The sequence below is a fragment of the Echeneis naucrates genome, chromosome 17 (genome assembly GCF_900963305.1).
Source record: "Echeneis naucrates chromosome 17, fEcheNa1.1, whole genome shotgun sequence".
Lineage (NCBI taxonomy): Eukaryota > Metazoa > Chordata > Actinopteri > Carangiformes > Echeneidae > Echeneis > Echeneis naucrates.
This window is the reverse complement of record NC_042527.1, coordinates 316,770-337,500: the sequence shown is the minus strand read 5'-3', so window position 1 is coordinate 337,500 and position 20,731 is coordinate 316,770. Positions and strand designations below refer to the sequence as shown.

The window sequence follows — 20,731 nt, the reverse complement described above, 5'->3', positions numbered from 1 at the left end:
CAATAAGATCTATAAGTACCTGTAGCCATGAATACCTAATGTGCAATAACATTTCTGTTAGTGTACATCGCACCAAATGTAAAAAATGTGAAGATTCAGAGGTGCAACTTAATTCTTTAAGTATATATATTTTTATTTTCTATTGTCATGATGCGTTATGCATCAAAATGATCCAGATTCGGTAATCCGTCTTACTTTTATGCTGGTTTTTCAAAGCAACATTGGATTGGATCACCCTGATCTAGATACATAATTTTCAAGATTACCAAATCCGGACAACCAGTGCTCTAAATGTGACAACATATCACAAAGTGGGCGACCAGCAATGTAAACAACAACCTGGGGTCACTGGAAGTGTTATTTCTTTTATGATCACTCATCTGAACCACAACAAATAACAAATATACATAAACAAATACATTGTGGATATTTTGAAAAAGTCTTAAATGAACAAAAAAGGCTATATGTCCAATAGTTAACAAAATAAAGAATGTTCAGGGTTCTTCATCCGAGTAGGAGAAACCAGCATCTTCAAGCCCTGCTTCTAGGAGGCGGATCTGAAGTTTTGCTCTGGTTTGCTGCAGTTTGGCCAGCTTGATTTGTTCCTCTTTCAGGAGTATCTGTGCTTCTACTCTTTCAGGTTCTCGTTTAAAAAGTAATTAATAGGCATTATTATTTGGCAAAGGACGCTTCATGCCTCTCTTCTGAGCTCCTGTGATTGGTGGCTCTACCAGTGAGGATCCAGGTTGTTCTTCAGTCATAAGGCTGAGATCCAGATTAAATGTTTCCTCTGCATTAGGAGGAACAATCGTAGGCTCACCATCCCCAACAACACCTTGAATCCCATGCAGAGCTGTAGAGTTCTCACCTCCAATAATGTCCAGAACCACGTCTGTGTATTCACTTTTCTTAAAGGGTTTGTTGCGTGGTTTGGGTGTGTGTTGCTTCAGTCCTCTGGCCCGCAGATTCTTCCACCTAAATTTCACCTGCTCCAAGCTCCTCTTCTTCCCAGACCCCATTGAATTCAGATTCTGGGTGATTTCAACCCAAATGTCTTTCTTCCTTTTGTTCGTCACCATTCCACCCACAACAGAATTTCCTACTATTGAAGCATAATGGCAATTTATTCCCTCCAGTAGTGCATGGGTTTCTGCAGCAGTGAAATTAGGTCCTTTTGAGCCCATGGTTCGACCTCATCTGTTGCAGCGAGCATAGTAATTTATAAGCCTTGGGCATGATTGACTTAATTGATCACAAGCCAAAGCACGTCAGCTGATGACTGTGCGGGTTATTGGCAGCCATCTCATCTCATAAAGCCTTTCTCAGAGGACGTACAGAAAGGCACTGGCATAACAGGTATTGTCCATCTCTACCACCATTTTGGTGGCAGAGGATACCGTCAAAGGGTGTATGTGTACAAAACACCACTGAAGAACTGTACGCTCGCTTTCGCTTTGGGAATGCTGATATTAAGTTCATTGCAAACCTTGTCAGGCCAAAACTTCAACGGAGTCACAGTCTGTCTGTGGTAGAACAGGTCCTCATTGCTCTGCGCTTCTATGCATCTGGGACTTTCTACCAAGTTGTTGGTGACAATATTGGAGTGGACAAATCAACTGTGAGTGATGTAGTGAAAGCTGTGCCAGTTGCATTGGCCAGCCTGATCAAGCAGTCTGTTTCACTTCCAAAGGATGACCAGATTGCCCAGACTAAGCACAAGCTTTTTCTGTTGGGGATTATACCCAATACTATTGGAGATATTGACTGCACTCGTGCATATCCAAGCACCTCATGAGAGGGATTGGTAGTACATCAACTGAAAAGGGAGGCGCAACTTGTGGGCGATGCTGACCTCATTATCACAAACTGCGTTGTGAAGCGGCCTGGGTCTGTTCACGATGCACATATGATGTACCTGAGCCTGCTAAAGAACCAGACCAACCTCTGGTGTTCTGTCAGGATGAAGGACTGACTGGACATGTAGTAAGGGGTGCAATTGTAAAAAATTACTTTTGACAGGTTCATCTCTGACGATTTTTTTTTTCAATATATATATACAGTGATGAATTCACTGTAATTCAACTCTGTTTGGGGGTTTATTTCATGGGGACAAGATCACTTTTATTTTTTTTTTTTTTTTACTTTACTATACTACACTGAAGGGCATAATTGGTAGCCTATGTCTACTTTATCTACTTCATCACTGTATCAAGTGCAAAATATAAATAAAAGTATCTACACAAAATGATACAAATTGATTATTTGACCAATTTTAAAGTTACATTGCTGCTACATTTTCTTCCTGAAATCCACATTGAAATCCTACCTCCTGTTGGGATCAGGATAATCCAGATCCAACAGAAATGTTTTGAACAACACAAACTGAAGGTTTGATCCAGATTAAAACTAGGATTGGATTATATGATCTAATCAGATTTCAGAATCCTTCTTTCCCTTTTGACCAGCTAATTTTCAAGATCTGATCCAATCAGATTAACAGCTGGATCCAAGGCATAATATTCTATTCTGTTCTATTTTATTGGCTAAATTAATGCTGGCAGAGACCATGTCATTGCCACATTCTGCAGCAAGCACTGAGGTTTCTTTTATTTTTTTTTCCAGTTTTCCCTATATCAAGTTGAGAGAATTAAACAGATGAGCCATCCAGCCTCCCAACTTCTCATAGACACATCTCACCTGTCATATCACAGTTAACACTGAAAGGGGCTATCAACCCGCTGCCATCTGGGTCAATCCAGTAGTTCCCTGAGCTTTTCCCCTGGTGCTTATACTCCTCACAAGATTGCTGGAACATCGCTGCAGAGGAAGCAGAACCCAGCTCAGAAATGACAAACAGCATGAACATATGTGTGTGTGGGGGGGTAAATGAACTTACAGGTATGGCAGGTGGCCCCTCTGTATCCGGTGCCACTGCAGTTACAGCTGAAAGTCTCCCATGTCTGAGAGCAGCGACCTCCATGCTCACAGTGATTGGGAACACACCTAGCAGAACACAGATGAACATCAGATGCTAATTTAAGTGCTATGATTACTAATCTATACACTGGAGTGGCAGGTTTACCTGTCTATGATGGCACACATGTCCAAGCTGACATTTTCAAATGCTCCAATTTGGCCTTGCTCCACAGCCCAGAGGTCGACCAGATGGTCATCTATGTGGATCATCTGCATGCACCCCTGGAAGGAGCGCTGAGCTGATCGGGTGTTAGTGTGCATGAAGTATCCTGACAAGTATAAAAGTCAACGGTCAAGATAATAATAAAACAGTTTGTTTCTGCAGCATCATGCTCCCTCAAATCTAGGCTGATTGAAGCCCTAGTATTTCAAAATGTGGTGACACCAGACACTAAAAAGATCCTTAATGTATTCAGTTAAGTTTCCACAACAGAACAATGCAGGTCTCAGTATTACTGCCTCTTCACAGGAATACAATCCAGGTGCAGAAATAATAAATGATTTACCTACAAAATATCCTCAAGATACCTACCATGTTACTATCAACATCCCAAGATGTTTCAACCTGCACCTCATCTGATTATCAAGATATGATTTATCAAGACAAACTATGAAGTACATCTATTGAATAAGTCAAGGGGCTCAGATGATGAAATGAACACAAAGTGATAGTAAGTAATCTAGTAAGACATGCTTATGGAAATCTCTGGATATCATAGCCATGTGAAAAGGATTAAAAATTCTGTGAGGTTTGGGTATCACCTAATGACATGATGCTGACATAAAACTGTCTGATTGGACTCAACGAAACAGGTATTTTTGTTTTTGTGCTTCCCTACAAGAAAATCCAAATATGTCAAAACATGAAACATAAATCAGATGATAAATTATCTTTTTAGTCACCTCCAAAATAGTAGGTTCCTCCAGTCTGGACTTGGATGGGCATGACTGTTCTGACTGTAGATGCTTCATCGCCATCGACTGTCAACATTGCATAGTACTCCAGTGCATTCAGATGGACACTGTGCCACTGGCCATCATTCAGACCTGAGCCTGAGAAAAAAAAACACACTTTAGTTTTAACACTGAACTGGATACATTTGACAACACTGACTGAGGCAGGGACTAAGATAGCAAAGCAGCTAAAAGGGACAACTGATTACACTAATTGAACGTCTCCAATGAGCTCACCTGATGAGATGTCAATGTATCTTATGTTCTTCTTCTGTGTTACATTCACATAGAGGTTGACCTTGCCTTCCGTCAGCCCCACCTCCACCCAGCCATCAGCCAGAGTTGTAAACATCAGCAGCCCATTAGGGTTCCACGTCCTGAAAGACAGGCTTACTGAAAGAGTGTCACTATCACTCTGACCCGGGAGCCGCAGGAAGGATGTGGAATTGAAAAAAACAGAGAAGGAGTTGGACTCAGTGCAGGAGAATGTCAGGTTACGCTGCAGAGGGGAAACAGAGAGAGCAATAAAGGGATTAAAAACTGGAGTCCCCCACTGTCAATTTCATTTGAGTGAATGAATGACTGAATGAAGGCTTTATTTCGAACGTGTAACAGTAATATAAAACCACAAAACAAAAAAAGAACCAATGAAAACAGTTGAAACAATTGAAACAATATTAACTTAACATGTTCGAAAAGGAGTAGGAAGAAGCATTTGCTTACTGAATCCTACCCCCTCTCCTCTTAGTAATTAATCAATTTACCTTCTATGTATCCTGTCTTTTTGTTTTGTTTTGTTTTTTTTTGTTTGGTTGGTTGTTTTTGTTTTTTTTAATCACATAATCATGAGCAAAAATAACTCAACATATTTTCCTGTGCCAACAGTAAATAAACAATATGTGAGAACCCTAGTGTTCATCACAACCTTCTTCTTCCCTATACCTTGTGAATACCATGTGCTTGTATCGCTGTTTGAACTTTTTCATGCTTGGGCATTGCCTTAGCTCCCCCCGTCAATCTGTTCCACAGTTTCACTCCACATATAGAAATACAAAACCTTTTTTAAGTTGTTTGAGCACAAAGATGTTTTAAATTTAGTTCCCTCCTCAAATTATATCCCCCTTCTATTGAAAAAAACAGTTTTTGAATATTTGCTGGGAGTAGGTTGTTTATTGCTCTGTACATGATTTGTGCCGTTTGAAAATGAACAAGATCAGTGAGCTTCAATGTTTTTGATTATAAGAATAGAGGATTTGTGTGTTCTCTGCAACCAGTTTTATGAATTATCCTTATGGCTCTTTTTGCAGTATAGAAAGTGTTTGTAATGCACATTAATAAGTGTTGCCCGAAATCTCTGTATACTAATTTAAATATGGTAATATCAGTGAATTCTAAAGAATGTGGAGTGATTTGTGGTCCAGAAAGTTTTTTGCCTTAATACTGATATGCTCCTTGACAGTTTGTTTTGTATGAGACTTCCATGTTATTTTTTCATCCAAAATTACACCTAGAAATTAATTTTTGTGGACCCTCATAATGTCAACACCATCTACCTGTACTAGTGCTTGAGTATTTATTTTACAATTCCTACATTTTGTAAGATTTAAAGGTCATTAGTTTCTATAAACGCAGTTCTTTACTTGACACATTTCTGCAGTGATCATCCCCAAAAATTCCTGTAAATTCCCCTATGAACAAAAATTATTAGTATAGTCTGCAAATAAAATTAATTTTAATACATTTGAGACTTTACAGATGCCATTAATATAAAGAATGAACTGTTTTGTACCCAGTACTGACCCCTGGGGGACACCACAAGCCTTGTCTTCCGTCCCTTAAATAACTTTTCACCCAGTGCAAAACTATCCCCCTGATCTCATATTGTTCCAGTTTATTGATTAATGTCATGATTGATTCCGTCAAATGCTTTCTTGAGGTCGAAAAATATTCCAATTGCATACCATTTATGATTTATTGCGTCAGTGATTTCCTCAATTGATTCCATTAATGCCAATGATACTGAACTGTTTGATCTGAATCCGTAATGACTGTCAGAGAATAATGTTTATCTATGAATTTGTCTAACCTGTTGTTGAATACTTTTTCCAGAGGTTTTGACCAAAATGACACAAACAAATGATACGTAGAAGCAACATTAATGATATCTCCATTAGACATCCACACAAGCACACACACTATCAGGGAGCTGCCTTACAAAGCTGGACGTGTCCACCTTCTTCCTGCGGACCAGGTTAGTGATGTTGTCACCATTGTAAGTGATTCCCTCCATGCAGCCCACAAAGTTCTCTCTGCCTCCTGAGCTTAGCTTCGCTGACACAGCCAGACCTCCAAAACTGATCTAAAGACAGAGTGAACAACACAGACCAAAGAGCAAAACACTCATCAGAAATTCTTCCTTTTTTCCGTGTTAGTAGTATGGGTACATTCATTATCTGTACACTTTACATGGTGAATCATATACCAGTCCAAGTGATATTTCAAATGAAAAGCATCCAACAAAATAATATTAATTAATTATTATTAATTATTATTAATTAATTCTTCATTAATTAATTAATGAAGAATGACTCTGTGTCAGCCATCTTGGTGTTCATAGGTTAAATTTGTATGTTTTGTTCATATTTAAAACCAAGATCACAAATCTAAATATAATATAATAATATACCAGTCCCCTCCTCCTATATTAGAAGTGACTGACATTAGTCAGTTGTCTGCCTGGGACGATGTGCGTTATGGAGAAAGCTGCAGTGAGGTACATGAACACACACACAGACAGACTGTCTGCATCCTCCCTCCACACACACTAAAGCAGCAGTAGCTGGACTCAAGCCAGCAGTCATGATGAGCGGACTTAACAGATCAGATTTCACTCAGTGTTTCCCTTAGTAACATTATGTTATTATTAATAACATTATTAACCTTATGTTGCAAAGTCAGGGTCTGACAGTTGAGTATATATTTGAAAAATAAATGAGTGTTAGAGGATGCTTTTAGTGTGCACAGGAAAAACATAACACACACTAAGTGAAAAAGAGGTTTATTCCTGTTTAGACACTCTAAACATGATGTAACGTTTTTCATGATGATCCGCACCCTGTTACATGACCTTCTTGTAGTCTATCAATGCTTAAAAACTGATTCTCATGTTGTATTGAAGACTTGAAATTAGAGACTGAGACCTTAAACTTATTAGGAAACTGAGCTTATGAATCACATTAGAAGTTTCACATACGAATCAGTAATGTCTGACTTTTTTTTTTTTTTTTCATTTTGTTTTTTTAATCCCGAAGGGTCATTAGATAGAACGCAGGTTCTTCAGTATGGGTTCACTTTACAGAGCCAGAGCCCACCTCCACTATCTTTGGACTCAGAATATTAAACTCAGCAAAGACACTGCCCCAATGCCAAACTGACCCCTACCCAATACTACTCCTTAACTAGTTAATTCATGTTTAATTAAAATGGCAAATCAAAAACATATTATTAAACTCGAAATGCTTTATTTACAATATTTATAGTTGGGATATTGACAGAAGAGGATATAGTAATAATTTAGTATTGCCACGGCTTTATTTTATTCTGAAATGCATTGGTTTAAGTTAAACCCAGATGCTTTTCTTTTGAAGCAAAACATCCAGAAGTGACATCCATTTTTGCTCAGCTAGCTTGACCTCTGTGTTGTAAGATGTTGAACAAGTCCACTGTTTTCACTCCTCCTGTAACTTACTCCAGCATAATAGCAATAAATTGTTAAATTTATGAAGTTACAAACATTCTCCCCAAAAGTTCCAACTAATCAAACGTCACCATGGCAAAGGATACATTGATGACTATTCGGCTATAAACATATATAATTATGTGAGTCTATGTTTGTTGTGTTCCACCAGTTTCAGGAAATAAAAATAATAGAACTGGTTTGTTCACTCTGACTGATATTTAACTAGAAAAGTGTAGTTATATATTGAATTTAAGAAAGTTTGAGGCTGGAAATCAAAACAGTCTTTGAGGCAAAGCAAAATTTTTTTCTTCTGTTTCATAATATAACACCACACTTTTTGTGATTTTGTTTATCAGCATGACAAAGATGTAGGTAAAAAAAATGAACTTCTTCCTCTATTCTCCTTCTGCACTTCCTGCTTGACTGCACTATTGGAGCTATTTGAAGGTTTAACAGTCAAATTCCTCTCCTCCCTACCCAGTCTGAAATGGCCCCTAGTGTGAAAGAGTCCTTGGTCATAAATACACCAGAGACAAACCACACACAGAAGACAGAGACACTTGTCATGAAGGAAGGACAGGGAGCAGACAGACTAAAAAAAGAGGATGAAGAAAAGTAGACATAGGTACAACACATTAAGGACAGGGTCAACAATCATATGAGCAAGAAACACACAACAGTAGGACGGTTGAGTCTAAAATGAGAAGGAGTATACATCAGAACAAAACAAGAAGTGCAACATAAACTTTAAGAAAACAGAAACGTGACCAAAGATGCACAATTTAATAATAACAATATAATAATACCTACAGACAATTTAGAGTCACCAAATAACCTAAACATGCATTTCTATTGACAGTGGGAGGAAACTGGAGTACCAGGAGGAAACCCACATGGCCACGGAAAGAACATGCAAACTCAGCACAGAAAGGCCCCAGGGTGAAACCGAAATCGCAACCTTCTTGTTGTGGGACACAAGTGCTAATCACTATGTATGCCGCCATGCTGCCTCTGAATATTCATGTGTATGTAAATCTTTAAACAGACTTCAGAGTCTGGAAACATGGTTCTTCACTTTGCAATGAAGAAGACTTGAAAATAGAGATTGAGACCAAATATTTAGACATTCTTCTGGAAATCAGTACCGGTTTTCAGGCTAAGTTTATGAATCAAGGTTGTGAGCTTTTGTCTTTGGACTGAGCACTTTGATACTTTAACTGTACTAATATAGAACTCAGGCCTGATTTACAATCAAAGACCGCATAGAGACATACATTTAGACTCTATAAACCTTTAACTTTAACCAACCTTTTAATCAGGAGACTGAAATAGTTAAAGTCCTGAAACAGTGTTTACCTCATAGTCCAGGTCCAGATGGTCAAACTCTCCATTAGTCTTGAACTCCTGAGTGTGGTGGTCCAGAGTGAAGTTGATGTTCCTGCGGTAACGCTCTATGAGGACTGAGTGCCAGTGGTCATCGTCCAGTAAGCTGCCACTGGTCACAGAAGTGTGACCCTGGATGGAGCCATACTGGTTAGTGCCTGGAAAGAAGCCAGTGAATCATACAGTGAGGAGCAGACTGTACGGGTGATCTCATGTCTTCTCTATTGAAAGTGTAATTAGAACAAGAAAGACTGTTTCTGCTGTTCTTGACCCCACGCAGATTTTACAGGAGCTTACCTAAATTGATGCTGAGCTGCAGTCTTGCCCTGCGGAGCTCGAGGGAAATGTAGTCGCCCTGTTGTCCCTCTCCATGGAGTAGGACTCCATCTCTAGCTGTGGTCCTAAACTTCAGAGAAATTATGTCCTTCACAAATTTCATTTTCTTATTCCTGAAGCGGTAGGAGATGACGCTTTGCCCATCAAAACTGATCACATCTGCCCCTGGAGGATGGAAAACAAAAAGAAATTATGTCTTCTGTCAACAGGATAGATCTGGGTTCCAGACCCAGACCTGAGGTAACACTAGGTTCAGGTAATTTCTTTGTTCAGTAGACAAGGACATTGAGCATGACATCCCAGTGTCATGTCTGGGGTTGATTTAGTTTTGCTCTTTGGTCTGTGTAATGAAATATAACAAAATAAACTAAACTAATGGCAGCTACAATCTTTGATGGGAAAACAGGTTAATCACACACCCCTGTGAAGCGAAAGCAATATTTACCCAACACTCACACATGGGCATTGGTGTGTGTACATGTAATTGAATCTCCATACTTGTGTGGAATTGAATTTACTTTTTTTTGTCCCTCACTTCTCTGGCACCTTATTTGTGTACCTTTGCAGTGGCTCCTCTCTGTGTGTGGGTTGCGATGACTCTTATGGGAGTCTTACAGGATAACTTATACATGTCACCCTCTCTCCCCCTCTCCCTCTTTCTTTCTCCCTCTCACTCGCTCGCTCTCCTTTCCTCCCCCCTTGCATGCTCTGATAAGAACCATCCTTCTTAAAAAACACAGTTTCACCCAGTTCTAAGCATTTATACTGCATTTACTAACCATGTTCTGCCAAAGTCTCTGTCTCTCCCAGTTCCTCTTCTCTCTCTCCCTGTCCTCATCCTGCAGGTGGTGACTCATCGCCATCCCATGTTCCTGCAACACCTGCTGGTCCCATATTTCATGAATTCTGTACTACAGCTCAACTCCATGAACTTCATGCAGCAACATGTTCCTGCCTTTCCCCCCCCCACCCAATGCCTCTCTCTCTCTTTCTCTCTCTCCCACTCTCAACCAACCAGTTGAGGCAGATAGCTGCCCCCCCTGAGCCTGGTTCTGCCTGAGGTTTCTGCCTCTTAAAGGAAGTTTTTCTTTGCCACTGTCACCAAGTGCTTGCTCATCGGGGATCTGTTGGGTCTCTTTAAATCATTTTATAAAGAGTTTGGTCTAGACCTGCTCTATATGTAAAGTGCCTTGATGTAACTTTGTTATGATTTGGCGCTATACAAATAAATCTGATTTGATTTGATTTGTTTAAAGAAATGTGAAATATGTATCTATTTTATGGAATTTATTTGTTTTCCCAGTTGACTGCTATGTATAATGGAATATTTAAATATATAAAAGGCATTTGAGCAAAAGAACAGCAACATTTCTGTGTACCTGTGCTTATCTCTAATCAACCTCTCAGTATCTCTCCAAACATGTCCTTACCACAGTGTAGCTTCAGGTATGGTCCTGCTCAGCTTTTTGATCATCAACATGTTTGTAATGTTTTTACTGTGAAATACCAGCACCAGTGGTGGAATGTAACGACAAGTACATGTCTAAAGTTACTCTTACCAGGAAACAGGAAATAAAAAAAGTAGCGGAGCTACAGAGCTGCAATGAAGGCGTCCAGTTGGTCATTCAGGATAGATTCATAACACACATCGTGAGTAGTCTATCACAACAATGTTTTTTGTCTACAGTTTGATTTTTCGTTTCCTCCACATCAGCTACAGGTCTGCTATATTGACAATGTCACAACGTAAAAGAAAACTATTTCATTACTCTCAAGAAGTTAATATGAATTATCTTCTTGGGAAGAGTGGAATGCTTTTGGAGATTTTTTTTTATCTTTATCTAATCTGTCAAGCATTTTTTATGTTCACTTTGACCTCTTGTACTCACAGTATGGGCAGCCGTAGAGCTCCAGGCGTACTCCAATGCGTCCTTCCCTGCTCCAGGCTAGTGGGATGAAGCGGATGTAGCGAGCCAGGATGGCATGCTGCAGCTCATGGCGAACCACTGTCTCACTGTTCATATTCCCCTCAAATGTCTGAGAGGCAGAAACAGGCTGCGGGATCAGTTCAATACCGCTTAAAAATAACAGTAAAAAAAGGTGTAGAATTTAATTTCTTAAATTATATTTTTTGCTCATTTGACTCGATAGTTGGGGATGAGAGGACACTGATGGCCTAACTGAGTCAGACATTTGGCCCTTGCTCTTTCAGGCAACATAAAGCAAAATTAGGGAAAAAAAAAAAAAAAAATTCTACTATCACTCTTAACTATTTTACTTTTTTTATTTTTAGGATCATTGTGCATTGATCTGGTCATCTGGTTATACAACTTTGCAAAAATGAAATGGACACATTTATTTAACTTATTTCCTACTGATCCTATATCACTTCACTGTATGAGGTTGTGTCTGTTTTCATTTTCATAAATATCCAGTAAATATAATAAAAATATCTTGTTTGATACCACGGAACAAAACTAGTGCATATAAAAACGGGTTAGCATTGTAGTATAGTGCTATTATGATTATTACATCCTGACGTTGCAATGTTACAGTTACTGTGGCAACATTTGTTCCGCTATATAAACTATATATGACATCCTGTAAATACTGTTTGCTGTGTAACAACAATCACAAAACATTTCATGGTTGTTGGGCAAAAGTTCATTTATCCCCAACACAGAAACTGCCACTACTTTGATTTACTGATTCCAGTATCTGATGTCCACTTACTAAAGAAATTCAGATTTGATGATAACATGAGATTCTTCCTCACCCAGATGTTTCCATCCTGTAGATAAGGCCTCCAGTTTTTCTGTGTGTCACTGTAAAGAAGTCGATACTTGCTGGTCCAATCCATGCTACTGTAGCGACCCTGAGTTGCTATGGAAACCACCTGCTTTCGAGAACCCAGGTCTATCTGTAACCACTGGTAATGATCCGTATCCAGGGGTGACCAGCCTCCAGCACCTTTGGTAAGAGATTTGAGAGAGTAAAAAGGAAGAACAGAAAAATGGCCATGGAGTCCTGGGTTTAGCTTTGTTTACACTTTATTTAAGGGACTTCATATCTGTGGGTGATGTCATTATAGGAAGTTGAGAATGTAATCAGTTGATAACTCTAGTCAAAAAATCTTTATCTATTGAAGGTTCAGACTGCTTGAAAAGAGCTGGAGTATTTGGGCAGCAGCCATTGTAAAAACAGCAGAAAGGTGCTTCAGTGCTATGTAGAAACAACAAAGAGCTGTTTCATTTTTCATGACTAAAACTAATGGAAATCCTCATCTGACAACCTGAGCTCCACAGCGATATATTATTTAATTATGCAATGCTAAATATTTCAGATAAACTCAGGAGTCATCCAGAAGAACACAATCATTGCCATACAAATCTGTAGATAATTGTTTCAAAACTGATCACACCTTTAAAATGTGTTTTCTCTACTTAACAAATGGCAAAAACTTGAAGTAATGATGACAGGAGCAAAGTTAAAAGTGTGGTGACATAGTGTCTGTAGCAACACAGTTTCATATGGAGGATGGGGTAATAATACATACTTGTAAAGAACTTTTCCAGACACATAAAGATGCCTAAATTGGGATGAATGGATTAATAAAACACAGGAATATAAACAGAAGAGTGGTGTTCAATCACTGTGAGAAAATGAGGGTTTACGTTATCTCTTTATCTCATACCATTCCACAAATTTAACCAGGTTGTTCTTAATGTGCCCTGTGATGGGCAGGCAACCTTTCCAGGCTGTACCCCGCTCTGCCCCAGTGTGAGCTGGGATTGGCTCCAGCACCCCCCGCGACCCCAAAGCAGTAGAAGATGAATAAATGAATGTTCTTAATGTAACAATAATGTACCATAAAAAAAAGTTTGCCTAATATTGCAGAGGCATTTATTTAAGCCCAATTTAACCCAAATTCAAAGCTTTCCTATACCCTATGAGGACTAAACCTAACCCTAACCCCAACCAAGCCAAACTTTTATTATGGCAACCATGGCAACAAGGGTAGGTTCTTTCCTTCTGTTAACTGTTTTGTAACCATGACAACCATGATGTGGTATAGCTGCTGCCGTAGAGACAACCCTATGAGTCATATCAGAGGCTTGCCAGTGTGTCATCCGGGAGGTAGGCTGCACTTAGGCTTCGATCTTAAACTAAGAAACTGGTTTGACATCTTTCTTCTTCTCAATATCGTCGAAGGACAAAGTCGAAAACATGCTGTTGTGAAACTACACTGGTGTTTTTATGTTGTGGTTTGCTGCATTTGACTGATTATTAAACAAGATTAAAAGATGATCTTTTTCTCATCATAATTATCATCATTGGGTCTATTGGTATAAGGAGCCTTGACATTATTACAGTTTGTCTCATTAATTATATTAATGAGACATTAAAAGAGCTGTTTGTCTGAGTCAATCTGATAGAACTGGTTAGTACTCTGTGAGTGGATAAGATCCAATTTAGTGATGAATAAATTAATAAAAGCTGCCCCAGAACAGGTAGAGAACTCCTAAACTATTACATGCAGTGATAAATGATCATCAGAACATCCATGCCAAGACATGCCTACCTTGTTTTCTGTTGAGTTTGGCGTAACCAGCTCCATGTCCCCTGGTAAACACTGACGAGCTGGTCAAGGAACTGAAAGGAAGAGGAGTGGCCAAGCTATCCTCGCATTTTCCTGAACAAGAGAGGGAGGTCAGCTTATCATGAACAGTGAAGCCAGCAGTCTTCAATTCAAAAAATATTCCAAAAACATTGAATACATTTGGTAGTGATCCACTGCTGCTAGCACGTAACCTACAGTCAGCTCCATAAATATTTGGACACTGACTTTAATTTCATCAAAAACAGGTGAACAGTGCAGGAGTTACAACACATTATATACATGCCCTCCATCTTTTACTGACCAAAAGTAATTGGACTATTGCCTCATTAATTAATTTACAAGAAGCAGAATAAAGGTCTAAGTTAATTTCAAGTGTGGCATTTGTGTTTTCTGAATCTGCTGAACTCAACTCTCAGAAGAGTCAGAAGAGCTACTACTATCAGGGAAGAATGCTATCATTAGGCTAAAAAAACAAAACAAACCCATCTAAGAGGTAGCACAAACAAGAAAGAAAAGCAACCAAAGAGTTTTTTAGTAAAAGAAGCAGAATGTTTTGTAATGGCCAGGTCAATCACCTGACCTGCATCTATCTGAGCATACAATTTCACTTCCCGAATAAAAAACTGAAGGGGAAAAAAATCCCAGGAACAAGCTGGAACGTAAGACAGCTGCAGTATTGAGGTCTGGCAGAGCAACACCAGGAACAAAACAAAGTGTCTGCTGATATCTATGGGCTTGAAACTTTAGGTTGTCATTGACTGCAATGGATTTGCAACCAAGTAGTAAATGTTATAAATCATCTGATTTGGATGTAAATACCCTCAAGTTTGGCAGCACGGCGACATAGTGCTTAGCACTGCTGCCCCACAACAAAAAGGTTGCCAGTTGGGGTGTCTGGGCTTTTTCGTGGGTTTTGTGGGTTTTTTCCGGTTACTCTGCTTTCCTCCCACAACTGGTGACTTTAAATAGCCCTTAAGTTTTAGTGTGGGTGTGAGTGGTTGTTCCTCTTTGTCTGTCTCTGTATGTTGACCCTGCAATGGACTGACAAGCCGTCAAGGGTGTACCTCGCCCTCACCCAATGTGAGCTAGAATTGGCTCAGCATCCCCCGTAACCTGGTGATGGATAAGTCGTAGAAGATGAGTAGATGAATAAATGAATACACTCAAAGCTGAAAATCTGCACTTAACAGACATCTTGATTGTTTCATTTGAATCCATTGTGGTGGTGTCCAGACCCAAAATGCAGAAAATTGTGTGGATGACCAAATATTTATGGACCTGACTGGATCTAATCCTTTGAGAAACATATTGAGCTAATGATGAGCTGCCTATCACTGTCTGGAAGCAAAATGAATACCTTTTCACCCACCACACAGCCCCAGGACAGGCTTCATCATATTTATCATCAAGTTCACTCTACATGCCGCAACATCTTGTAGTGCTAGACGCATTACAAACTGCATTACTGAGTGTTGGAACTGATATCAACCTAATTTGTGAGCCATCCATCAGCCATATTAGTTTCTTTAAACTAGAAGAGACTATATTTGAAATAGAAGGTGGAGCTGAGGAGGAGCAAGCGATGGATCTGACCTGGTCTGTAGTCTGATTGTGTGGTACAGCCTGTCAATCACACAGTAGCCACTCCCAAAGCATACCCTGCTTAATGGTCTATTTTCCTCTAAATTGTGGCTATCTATCAGAAAATTTTAAACTAGAAACTACAGAGACTAAAATTTTTGTACAAAAATCTATGAAGAAATATTTCAAGAAAGATGTCTACTCTTCATAGACTTCCTCTGCATCTATTTGAACACAAAATTTTCCTTTTAAGGAAAAATGTACAAGAACAGCTGCAGCAGTATACTCAATGTGTTGTTACATCTCAGAGACATTTGTCTAAAAATGAGCAGAAGCGTAATCTAGCTATGGAAAACAGCTAAATCTGGTGTCACTAAAGAATATAGTTGATCTGTGTTCATGTGTGTATGTGTGTGAATGCACATGCATTTGGTCTTTGTTCTCTACATGACTGGTATAAGATGGAGTTGTGGACGGGGGAGGGGTTAGAGCCCTGTGTGTGTGTGAGGCAGGTGCAGGGTATGCTAATAAGCTTCTTCATATGCATTAGAAAAGGCCCAGCATGTGCTGAGCAGAGAAGAAAAGATGATCTGTTCACCAGGATCCGGATAACAACAATTTGAGGAGGGCACACAACACTTATTTTTTATTAAAGCGATATTTATTTAGCTTCATTGCATATGAGTCTGCTGTTTGTTTACAGTTCCAACTCACCACCGACATTACTAACATGTCCTGATTCAATCTGATCTGCTGTTTGCTATTGGCTGAGAGAAGGAGCAGTGTAGGTGGGATTAAAATATTCTCATGATTGCGTTTTCCAACCAGGATTATTAGATGTTGATACGCATGGAAAAGATGGGTTAAAGAATTTTAAATGTGAATCCATATGAAAAGAAAGATGTCAGCAGAGCTACCAAAGTATCCATCTGTTCAAGCGCAGCAGCTTCCATCCAGCTATATTCCTGTTCTGAAGCAGATGTCCTGTCAGCAGCAGCTCTGGAGGAGCTGAGAGGACAGCTGTCATCCAGATTGTCTGTATCAGACACACTGATCAGGATGTAGTGAAGCTGATTTAATCACTGATTTATAAATCAGACCAGCTTGTTGTGAAATCAGAAAACTAACATGGTGTCACTGCTTTTATTTGTTTTGGGGTTTTTTTTTTTTTCTGGGCAGAAAAAATAATGAAAGAGTTCGCCTTTAGCTAAACCATTTCATATGGTTGATTTCACAAATGAATCCTGGCAAAATGCTTTTAGTTTATGAGAAAGTGTTATAAAAAGGTATGATTATTATCATTTATATTATTATTAAAGTCTCATGAAGTTTTTTTTTGTTTTTTTTTTTTTTGCTTTATGTTTTGTGATCATGCATATCCACGTCCATATATCCATATATATTTCAATTGGGCTCCTCAACTGACAGCCACAGTGAAAATCACGCTGGCTACTCATTGATTAGGAACACATAACCTCATTCAATCAGCCAACTTCAATTAATCAAGTGAAACTGTGATATTTTAGGGGCCAATATTTTACATTTATCAAGTACATTATTTAAAGTGTCTCTAGAAACAACAGGTTGGTGAGGATCTGTCTCTCTATTCTGACTTGCTTTTTCCTGAGATCCAATGAAAATATAACAGATAGAAACACTCAGTGAAACAAATTCTGGTAAAGAAGGTCCATAGTACAACCATGGAAGTGTACCTTCATTTTAAGTGTGGTACTTGCATTTGGGATGTGATGGGGTTAACTCACAATATGAAGTCAGAAGAGCTGTCACTATCAGTGAACCCTCATCATTAAGCTAAAAAAAAAAAAAAAAAAACTATACAAACTCATCCAAGAGGCAGCAAAAACATTTGGTGTGGCCAAATCAACTGATTGGCACATTCATAAAAAGAAAGAACAGTTGGCCAGATCAATAACACTCTCCAGTAAGTAGGCGTATCTATGTCAAAGTCAACAATTAAGAGAAGATTTTTCCAGAATGAATACACCGCAAGGAGTAAACTTTGGTGAGCAGTGTTGAGCAAGTTACTTTTAAAAAGTAATTAGTTAAAGTTACTAGTTACTTCTCTCAAAAAGTAACTAGTTACTCTGTTACAAATTATCAAAGTAACTAGTTACTGCAGAAAGTAACTTTCAAGTACATTTTTAAATGCTCAAATGTGTCAGAATTTGGAGCTCACCTCTCAAGTTTGAGTTACTTGACGTTGAGAGGGACTTTTGCCCAGGGCATAATGTGTATTTCATAATTCCATTCCTTCCTTTACTTTCTTGGAGGGAAAAGTAATGGCGAAACTTCCATTTAAAGAAGGCTACTTTTGGATTATTTGGGCTCGCCATTCTTGTTTCGTGGTGACTGACTCACTTGTGTCAGTCGTTGCAACTATGCATGTTTTCAAATTTCTGAAAACAATAGTCACCCACCTCGATCTCTGATTGGCTGACCATGAAATTTTACTCTACCTCAGCCAATCGTCATCATTTATGCGATTGTCTCATGCCCACTAACCAAAGAACAATAAAAACAGTCTTTGACTCTCAGCTCAGAGATCTAGTTGGTCTGATGCGCGTCATATTTTTTGGCAATAATGGTAATGGCGTTATAAAGATGGGAAGAGTAATCAATTATATTACTCATTACTGAAAAAAGTAAAACTGTTATTCCCATCACTGATGGTGAGTCTCAAAAACGGGAAGGCCAGAATAGAAGTGGCCGAAAAACATCTAAAAAAAACCTGTGCAGTTCTGGAACAATATTGTTTGAACAGATGAGACAAAGATAAACTTATACCATAATGATGGGAAGAGAAGATGATGGAGAAGGGAAGGAACTGCTCAAGATCCAACAAATGCCACCTCATTAGTGAAGCATGGTGGTGGTAATGATGTGGGCATGTATGGCTGCCAATGGAACTGTTCCTTTTTTATTTATGCACTGTACGGATTACAAAATGTGTTAAAAAAATGTATAATGCAAATGTTGTTCCTTTAATTCTAAATACATGGTGGTGGTGGTGTGCAGAGCTGAATTGTGCAAATCACAATAATTCTACAGTCCTCTGTGTCTTCCTTTGTCACTGCCTTGATGAGTTTGGTTTAGTAACTGGACACAAGCAGACAGCATCCGTTGAACTGTGTAAAGAGAATCTTTACCAAGTGGTTGACTTTCCAGTCAACCACTTGGTGTTCAACATTTTATGTTGAATTTTATGTTGTCTTAGTGCAGATGGCATTGCTCAATGTTTGAATGATGAGTTTCAGTTATGATGATGTGTCATCTGGATCCTGTGTAAGAGGATTTAATACCAAGTTCAGTTTCTTTCATTGTTCCCTAACATTTCTGTAACACACAACTGTAACATCCTGCCTGCTCTACAAATGTCCCCTGATGCCCCTTTCAACTTTTCTTTCAAGCCTGATTTTAACACTACTTATAGAACAATTCTAATCTGAACGTAAGAAGCTTCTTCAAGTCGACCTGGCAACCATGTGGAAATGTCTATTTTTCTAGAGACAGAACCGTGGTTTTGAGAAATTAGGAGATCATTATCAGTTTTTAGAATTATATAGAATTATATCTAACTGTACTTTGTTTCCTATTATAATGGTTGGAAACCGGAGGTGTAGTGCTATTAGTTTTAGTGTTAGCTAATGTCAGAATTGATACCTGCTTGTTAATCAGTCGAAAAGGAACATAGTAAGTTCAGTATCAAACTTGAGTCAAAGAGCTGTGTCCAAAGATGGAAAGAAAATACTTTGCTTTGCTTCTCTTTCTACCACTTCCATTCTTCTACAGAAGTAAAAAAGCTAACCAGGTAGCCTATGTCTTAATACTTGCTGATACCGAATCAAAGTAGCATCCCATCTGTACTCAAGAAGTAGCTGCTCTGCAGAAAAGATAAAAAAAAACTTTTTTTTTTTTGTTAATTCAAAGATGGTGGAAACTCTCGCCAACACTTGTATATAAACAGCTGTAAATGCTAACTTAGCTGTTTAACAATAGTAAAACTTACAAATAGCTTCTTTAAACAACATGTTCTGTGCAGCAAAATGAGAGGACTGTCCTTGCCAATGGTCATGCCAAGGACAGTTAACTGAATATAGGTCATGAATGAATGATATCTTCACTGTGCCCTGTGTCTTGCAGTTAACACAAAGATGAAATGAGAGCAAAAGCTTACTGATAGCTCATATCAGTTGCAGCTTGTTTCCAGTGTTATATAAGTTTACACAAATTGTTAATCAACTATAACTGACAACACATTAGGTTGCTGGAATCAGATGGAGCAACAACCACTGGCTTGTAAGTAAGGATGCTTGGAAAATTCACCCACTCGAGAGGTTTCCTCAGTTTCAAAGTTGGTTTAAATGTGATGTACTTGCAGGAATAAAATGTATGGTCATGTTTTTATTTTAAGTTTAAAACTTCATGCTTTTTTCACGGTTCTTTATGGGTAAAAAAATATTATTGTTCATATTTACATAGAACACCTGGGGTCATAGGTCAGTAGAAGAGTGCGTGCTTTGCATGCAGAGGCCCAAAGTTCAAACCTGAGCCACAACACAAGTGGTCGGCTTATGCCAATCCCAAGCCCGGATAAATCGGGAGGGTTGCGATAGGAAGGACATACGGAGTAAAAATGTGGCCAAATCAGCTGTGGTGGCTCCAAATAAATATGAAAGGCAAAAGAATTTGCTTCAATGGTAGGTTTGTTTGACGCTTGTCCAAGAAGCCATGCTTTGAAGCTGTTGCTAGGCTAACTTTAATTTCCTGCAGCACAAGCTGTCCCAGCTGCATCAATTTAAACTGAGAAAATTCTATTTCCTCATATGGATAAAAAAAGAGCTTTGTTGCAGCAAAGCTACCTACTGTATATAAAAAACGAACCAGCTGGTCTGTGAAGACACCCAGTGAGAAATGCTGATTGTCTTAGAACAAAAGCCATCTGTGCCACTATATTGTTCATGAAACGAATAAAGAGAAACAACAGTTGAGTTCTAGAATGAACTAAACAAAACAAAACAAAAAAGAATCTGAACATAGCTGTAATGGCATTAAATAGTAAATTAAATCTGAGCACAAACCTAATCACATTCCAGGGCACTACTGAAGAACCTGAACTATTT

General features: G+C 38.7%; 1 protein-coding gene across 1 annotated transcript in view; it reads right to left on the bottom strand.

The window, feature by feature from the left end:
- Positions 1 to 20,731, bottom strand: part of cntnap2b (contactin associated protein 2b) — a 47,133-nt gene that overhangs the window by 22,137 nt on the left and 4,265 nt on the right. The window contains exons 2-12 of the mRNA XM_029524435.1: positions 13,971 to 14,081; positions 12,165 to 12,358; positions 11,278 to 11,425; positions 9,350 to 9,553; positions 9,026 to 9,210; positions 6,146 to 6,289; positions 4,168 to 4,429; positions 3,880 to 4,029; positions 3,083 to 3,245; positions 2,897 to 3,003; positions 2,698 to 2,817 (exon numbers count right to left, since the gene is read on the bottom strand). Coding sequence (XP_029380295.1) covers positions 2,698 to 2,817; positions 2,897 to 3,003; positions 3,083 to 3,245; positions 3,880 to 4,029; positions 4,168 to 4,429; positions 6,146 to 6,289; positions 9,026 to 9,210; positions 9,350 to 9,553; positions 11,278 to 11,425; positions 12,165 to 12,358; positions 13,971 to 14,081 — 1,788 coding nt within the window. The remainder of the gene's footprint in view (positions 1 to 2,697; positions 2,818 to 2,896; positions 3,004 to 3,082; positions 3,246 to 3,879; positions 4,030 to 4,167; positions 4,430 to 6,145; positions 6,290 to 9,025; positions 9,211 to 9,349; positions 9,554 to 11,277; positions 11,426 to 12,164; positions 12,359 to 13,970; positions 14,082 to 20,731) is intronic.